The 8,104-nt window shown below is 38.3% G+C and overlaps 1 protein-coding gene across 1 annotated transcript in view; it reads left to right on the top strand.

Moving 5' to 3' along the window:
* ENPP3 (ectonucleotide pyrophosphatase/phosphodiesterase 3) overlaps positions 1-8,104 on the top strand; it is a 144,908-nt gene that overhangs the window by 86,448 nt on the left and 50,356 nt on the right. Inside the window, exons 16-17 of the mRNA XM_006834724.1 lie at positions 1,471-1,537; positions 4,780-4,867. Coding sequence (XP_006834787.1) covers positions 1,471-1,537; positions 4,780-4,867 — 155 coding nt within the window. The remainder of the gene's footprint in view (positions 1-1,470; positions 1,538-4,779; positions 4,868-8,104) is intronic.

Below are 8,104 nucleotides of genomic sequence, written 5' to 3'. Positions count from 1 at the left end.
AGCTTGCATTAACCTATAACACTGCAACCTTACACAGGGTTTCTGAGGCTGTAAATCTTTATGGGAGCAGAAAGCCTCATCTTATATGCCAGGACTCCTATATATAAGTGGGGTCTTGGTGTGTGCTGTATTACTTGCGTTCGACCTCAAGGTCAGTGTGAACTGCAAGGTTGGCAGTTTAAACTCACCAGCCGTCCCTCAGAAGTCCTGTACAGGGTCACTCTGTCTAAGGACCGACTCGACGGAACTTAACAACAACAAATATGTGTGTGTGTGTGTGTGTGTGTGTGTGTGTGTAAAGTGTATGTATGTTTATGTGCACTTGCCCAGATTTGGAAACCAAATGAGAGAAACATTTTTAAAGGCAATCTTGAGGAATAGTTATTTTGTTTCCTTCAGAAACCAAATTTATAGCATTTGATTATGTTGTTTTTAAAAATCTAGGTTTATTTATCTTTTTTTTTTTCAAGTGAAAAAACTATTTATTAGCTTGCTAACATGGTTTTTTTTCAATAATTATTGTTGTTAAGTGCCGTCAAGTCAGTTCAGACTCATAGTGACCCGTATAGGGTTTCCGAGGAGCAGCTGGTGAGCTTGAACTGCCAGCGTTGTGGTTTGCAGTCCAGAACTGATTCTATAGTGTCACACCAAGAGTCCAAAAAGCAGATAAGAGACAAACTCTCTAAATAGTACTAGAAAACAATAATAGGGCAGGAAATCTGTGAAAGAAATTCCCAAAAGTTAAAAATAAATTCTGAATTTATAGAATACACACACACACATATTTGTTGTTGTTAAGTGCCGTCGAGTCGGTTCTTACTCATATTTTTCCAGTCCCAAAGATTTATTTATATAGCACTGAAATACTTCAAGTAACATTGTTGTTGTTGTTGTTGTTAAGTGCCGTCGAGTCGGTTCTTACTCATATTTTTCCAGTCCCAAAGATTTATTTATATAGCACTGAAATACTTCAAGTAACATTGTTGTTGTTGTTGTTGTTAAGTGCCGTCGAGTTGGTTCCGACCCAGAACGACCCTGTACAGGGTTTCCGAGGCTGTAAATCCTTACGGGAGTAGAAAGCCTCATCTTTCTCCCGCGGAGCGGCTGGTAGTTTCGAACTGCTGACCTTAAGGTTCGCAGCCCGATTCGTAACCACTAGTTTTCAAAAGGTAAGTTACAGGTGAACTTGAAGAATTTCATTTTGTTGTTGTTGTTGGCTATGCCATTGTAATTGTAAAATTGTCAATATCTAAAAGTCAGAAGATTTGAATTCTATTTCTTGACCCTGACATACTTCTTCCTACACCATTATGTTTGTTCTTCTATAATTATAGAGTTTAGCATGGAAATAAATCTTTCTGTGCTCCTTTTCATAAAAGCAGAAGCTACATAAAACTCCATTAAACGTGAGTTTACAGAGGTCATACATCCATATATGGATTAGAGTGTAACAACCTTCTTTCTCTACAGGAGTAAACCCTATACATCGTGTGGAGGAGGCAATCATGGTTATAACAATGAGTTTAAGAGCATGCAGGTGAGTTAGTGCATGTTTGAAACAAGTGTTTGTTGGGCACATACTTTGTGTAAGGTACTGTTCAAGACTGTTGAATACATCTTTGAAGAAACACAGACTCTTGCCCCTATGAGGTCTTTATCCTAGTGGGAGGATATAGGTAACAAATATAATAAATAAATACATGATATGGTAAGGTACCTCTGGTAGCATAGTGGTTACAAGCTGGGCTGCTAACCTCAAGGTCAGCAGTTCAAAACTACCAGCTGTTCCATGGAAGAAAGATGAGGTTTCCTGCTCCTGTAAAGATTTACAGCCTCGGAAACCCTATGCAGGGTCGCTATGAGTCGGAACCTACTCCACGGCACACCACCACCACCACCGTGGTATGCTATGGAGCTCTGGTGGCACTGTAGGCTAAGCACTAGACTGATAACCACAGGTAGGTGCTTCAACTCCACCAGTAGTTCCTCGGAAACCTTAGATGGGATCACTATGAGTCGGAACTGACTCATCACCGATGACAATTAACAAAATGAGCTTGGTGATAAGTGCCATGGGACTGCTAACCACCAGGTTGATGGTTCAAACCTATGCAGGGCTACTATGAGTCAGACGTGACTCAACAGCAATAAACAATAACAACAATAGAGCAGAGTAAGGGGGCATTGGTAGTGTTTCAAGGTAGCAAGGGAACAGGAGCAATTTTAGATAGGGTGAAGGGTACTTACCACCACATTGAGAAGAAGATATTTGAATAAAGACTTAGAAGGAACTCGACTTTGAAATATCCCCAAGGAAATAAATATCTCAGGCAGAAGAAACAGCCAGGGCAAAATGTCCAAGGTAACATGACATCTAATTAGAAGAATTCTATACTGTGAATGCAGAGGATTTGGGGGTGAAAAGTACAGCTTCATTTGGACATACTGAGTTTCAAATATCTATTGATTCCCAAGTAGAGATATGTTGAATTGGCAGTTACTGAGTCTGTCCTTAAGATTAAAAAAAAAAAAAAAAATGTAAGTTTTAGGCATATGAATAATTTGAAAGATATGCAGCAAGATAAAATTCCTAGGGATGAGTGTAGAGAAAAGGATCAAGTACTGAGGCCTGGGCAGTTTTACTTTAAGAATTTGGGTAATAACATTACTATCAAAAAAATGCCTACAACTAGCTACGAATAAGGGAGGAATAAAACCAGGAATGCAAGAAGTCCTGGGAAGAAAGTGTAAGGAGGAATCCACTGTAAAATGCAGCTGTAAAATGTAGGTGATTCAGAGGTTAAGTTTTATTACTTTTGCAACCTGATTATTTTATCTCTATATCTAAAGAGATTTTTCTACTAAGTAGGTCAGTATGAACATATGGTAATCGAGTTAATTGCTGCAAGATAAACCTATGCCTCAAATTGTTTCCTGATTGTTTTGGAGTGGGGGGATATATACAATCTCATTGTTGGTTTAGCTAAAAAGGTAAAAATAAAAATTATGATTTGGGTGAGGGTTCATAGAGTAAATCAGTATGTTGCCAAAGCAAAACTAAGGCTTTCTGCCTGTCACTATAGTCAATCACAGAGATGGGGAGAGATCCAATCCCAGTTTTATTAACAGAAAGCCAGCAGTCTGGAGGACGGAGAGTAAATTCTCAAGACCATCTTGCCAGTTATGAAGAGCAGGAACATTATATAGTGTTAGTTACATTTGGATATACATTTACTCTATTTTAGCATCAAGATAGCATTCTTTGGGAAAAGGGAACAATAAATCAATAAAACTTCCCCAAACATTTTACCTTTAGGGTCGCAGTTGCTTAATTCCTGAGATAATTATCTGGGTGGGTTTAAGCAGTCCTGTTCTCCTTGTTCTGTTCTCGTTTCTTAGATAATTTATAAACTTCCTCATTTGCAAGGTCCTCATTTGAGACCTAATGACTAAACGGACTCCATTTTGTTTAGGTCACTAGATCCATGCTATCAAGTACATCCACATTTTGCTTCATTACAAAGATTGCAACCCTTCAATGTAACAACACGCATCCTACTTCCTCCACTGGCTCTCTTTTTCCATTTGTTTTCCTTTCCTACCCTGTCCTACTCTCTGAACGTTTTCCCTGCGCAAATGCTGCCCTTTGGATGGCTTATGGTTAATTGTTCTAAGGAGTACGTCTCACTGGTGTTACTGTATTTTCCTGTCTATTGTCTGCCAGAAAACTGAGCCCCAGGGCTGAGTTCAGTTCCGGGTCTAAGGTTAATTTAGAGTCACAGTATCAGGATTTCACTGGTTTCAATTTGAAAGACCAGGTTTTAATAGTGAGCCTGGTCTTCATATGACTTTGAGTGTTTTCCACATTTTTCTCTTACTCTATCCATGAACTTATATTGTGGTTGGTAATAGTAGCCAAGCACCATATATATCTTCTGGTCTCAATGTTGTAGAGGCTTAGGTTCTTGTGGTTCATTAGCCCTTTGTACTAATTGTTTCTATGTGTCTGTAATTTTTTTGCTGTGGTGAGAGTGGGGAAGGGAGGCCAATAATTGCACCATAGATTGCCTCTCACAAACTTTTAAGACCCTGGTTGTTTCTTTGTTAATTATGTTGCGCCAATTGAGCTGTCTTGGTCCTAAGCCTCCTGGCCCAGCAACTCATTCCCTAAAGGCATTTGGGTATGACTAAGAAGTTTTCATATGCTTTACTATGTTGTTGTTGTTAAGTGTCATTGAAACAATTAGATTTGTTATAAATAATGTAACTAGGTTAATGTTGATGAACTATACTGCAAGCTATTTTGGTCTCTTCATGCTAGAAATAAAGAGGAGATGCATATTAGAAATAAATGACTTAGTTGGTGCAAAAATTTAATGCTTAGAAATTTAATTTTTTAAAGTATTAGCCATCATATGAAGGCTATATGAAAAGGCTATATGATGCCGTATATCAAATTTCCAATGTATTTTGTCCAAATGTTATGAAATTGTGCTGCTCTTGACTGTCCTCTCTCTGTTGCTTGTATTTTCCTATTCTGTTGACAAGTAAAGTGCTGTTGGAACAGGTAGAAATAAATACAATGCAATAAAGAATATATTTAGTTGGGGTTAATCCAACACCACAGAAGGAGATGATGTAGAAATCATTTTTACATCCTGAAAAGAAATCCTTAGAGAAGTTTAAAGTATTGTCATGAGAGGAAAATCGTGTCTCTTCCAACATCTGTTTTTGGGTTTCATTGGTGTCCAGTTATTAATAATGTCTTTTACCACCTAGGCTATCTTTCTGGCACATGGGCCCAGTTTTAAAGAAAAGATTGAAGTTGAACCATTTGAAAATATTGAAGTCTATAACCTAATGTGTGGTGAGTATATTTATATAAATTTACCAATAAATGGTTGGCACAGTTTTAACAATATGTGTTTTGGAATTGGTGATGAATTAAATGCTAGAGGCTATATGATCTGCATTGTTGTTCTTGTTGTTGTTAAGTGCCGTGGAGTCATTAGAAAACAAAATAAAAAATTAATAAGAATTATTTACAACTTTCAGTGATTGGTAAGCATTAGATCTCAGGAAAGTGTTCTAATATGGACCCCCAGGTCATTTTGAACTTCAAGGTTGACGGTTCAAATTCACCAGTCACTCCTCGGAAACCCTGTACAGGGTCGCTACGAGTCAGAATCAACTAGACGACACTCAGCAATAACATTGTATGGTAATTTAAGGAACCCTGGCAGCCTAGTGGAGTATGAGCTAGACTACTAACTACAAGTCAGCAGATTCAATCTACCAGTAGCTGGACAGGGAAAAGATACGGATTTCTAATCCTGTCCTAGTGTGAAGCTGTGGGCTAATGCGTCAGACTGCAAAGTCATTTGAACTGCAAGGTAGGTAGTTCAAGCTCACCAGCTACTCCTTGGAAACCCTATACGGAATCCACTCGACGGCACTTAACAACCACAAAGATTTACAACCTCGGAAACCCTATAGGGGTCACTGTGAGTTGGAACCGACTTGGTGGCACACAAGCACCACCACCACCATTGATAACTTAGAAACTCTGGTGACTCCGTGGGTTAAGTGTTGGACTGTTACCTTAAAGGTTGGTGGTTTGAACCCACCAGCAGCTCTACAGGGGAGAAAGTTGAGGCAGTCTGCTTTCATACAGATTACAGCCTATGGAGCAGTTATCTGTCCTATATGGGAGGGTTTGATCAGACTTGACTTGACAACAACAGGTTTGGATTTTATATGATAACTTAATCCAATCAAACTAGATTTCAAAATGACACTTTCAAAGCAGGAAAAATACAACCTAAAAGCACAACTATTTTCTTTTAATGATAAAGAAGCCCCCCACCCCCCGGTTCCCTATAAAAGAATGGTCAGAAAGTCAATTTGGGCACACTGGAGCTATGGACTAATACGCTGGACTGCAAAGTGGTTTGAACTGCAAGGTCTGTGGTTCAAGCTCACCACAGTGCCTTAGAAACCCTAATCAGGGTCGCTATGGGTCAGAACTTAACAACAACAACTATATGGAGTCCTGCTGTGGTGCTGCAGGATAATATGCTGGACTCAAGGTCAGTTTGAACTGCAAGGTTGGTGATTCAAACCCTTTAGCTGCTGCTTGTAAACCGTATACAGGGTCGCTACAGGTCAGAATCGGCTCCACGGCACTTACCAACAACAACATTGTTGTCGTACCCAATGTTAGAAAGAATTCATTTTTAAAATAATTATAGTTTTTGGAAATCCAGCGCACCACTCTGCTTATAAACTTGTCTCAGATAACTGTATTCATTCATTTATCAAGATGAAGAAACCAGTAAGCCGCAATTCCACTTTAACTTTAGGAATTTCTATATAAATATATTCAAATTGTCTCTTTTAATCATACCACTGGCTTGTAGTGATTGGTTTTGATTTAGAGACCAAAAAATATCAGTTAAAAAATACCCAATTTCAGCCTTAACAACTTAAATTTTTGGTTCCCAAGGCTGGCTTTGTGGTCAAGGCTGCTGGTTCTTAGAGAAGGGATTAGAAAGTATTTGATAGGACTCCAGGCCTTGAGGATTCTATGTGGTGGTATTCAGTAGCAACCACTGTAAAGACGATGTTTGTAAAATACTTGTAATTTAATATTTTTTAAGGTGTCTCTGTCCTTAAAGAAGTTAATATAACTAAATAATATTAGACATGTAAGATTGTGAATCATTTAATTTCTTTTGCTAAAAGCAGAGCTTTTAATACTTGAAAACTAGATTATACGTGATTAAGGAACAAAGTGGTCATTGGAGTAATAATTCTTTTTTTGTGTGTGAAACAGGAAGAGCTCATGAGAATTCCTGTGGCCCATCTTCAGTCACTACTCCTATTCTCTAGAAAAACTAAGCATTGGAAACTCTATGGAAAGAAAGTTGATAAACTGAATGGCATATGCAGTATTCACTTGCATTAAAGCAGAATTTATAAGGATAGCAAAACAGTAGTTCTTTTTTATCTCCCCTAGGAGTATTGCTTTCAGATTTAAATTTACTTTAAACATGTGTTGTTGTTTTTCTCTGTTCACTTTAGTTCCTGTTTTTTAAACACTCAGGCATATATACTAATTTACACCATGAAAGGGTACATTCTGCAAGTCTGCCTCCTTGCTTCCAGCTCTTAGTTCTTCTCTTTCCATGAATCTAGAATCCTCAGCTGCTCCCTCTCTCCATGTCCCCATCTCTGCCTCCATCTCTGGTGTCGCTGCTTCTCTGGATAAGGTCCTCTCATTCCATTTGTGCTTTTCTCCCTTTGTGGTCCTAGGGTCCTTTGTTTCTGGACTGTAAGTTTAACTACTTCCCTGTTTTTTATACCAAACTTCTACTTTTATAATTGTGATAGTCGCAATTAGTCCTGATAACTATTACTCATTATTGAATCATAAGAATCTTATGCCCATATCTTGTAACCAGACCCATCTAGACAAGGTGAAAACTATTCAGTGGGGACTCTTTCTCCCCCACCCCCCCACCACCACCACACACACACTCTTAAACTAAACTCCCTCTTGAAACCTTTTAAGCCAGTCACTTCATGCTTTATCGCCCCCTCATTTTAGGTAACCAATATCTAAGTTGCCCATCCCTATCTCCCCTGTATACAGAGAAGATAGCATTGATAATTGATGTGAAGACTCCTTCCCTCTCTGTTGGTATTTAGAGTTACTAAATTTAGAGTTACCTCCATGAGTATAGGTCAAGTTCATCAAATTGTAGCAATTTACCCTTGTTTCCTTTATCAAAAAACTAATTAAAAAAAAAAATCTTCCTCTAGTTGACCTTGAATATATTCCACTTGAATTTAGAGATCATCTGAAGAACATATTTGATACATTAAACACTAAGACTAAAGACTGGAAGAGTTGTGGGATCACATTAAGGACATCATATAAGAAGAAAGCAAAGAGCCTTTGAGAAGACAAGAAAGAAGGAAAAGATCAAAATGGATATCAGAAGAGGCACTGAAATTTGCTCTCCAGCGTAGAGATGCTAAAGCAAATGGAAGAAATGAGGAGGTCCAAGAGCTGAACAGAAAATTTCAAAGATCAGCTCAA

The sequence above is a fragment of the Chrysochloris asiatica genome, unplaced genomic scaffold (assembly GCF_000296735.1).
Source record: "Chrysochloris asiatica unplaced genomic scaffold, ChrAsi1.0 scaffold00013, whole genome shotgun sequence".
Classification (NCBI taxonomy): Eukaryota; Metazoa; Chordata; class Mammalia; order Afrosoricida; family Chrysochloridae; genus Chrysochloris; species Chrysochloris asiatica.
The sequence above is the reverse complement of the archived record's forward strand: the minus strand, read 5'-3'. Positions and strand labels throughout refer to the sequence as shown.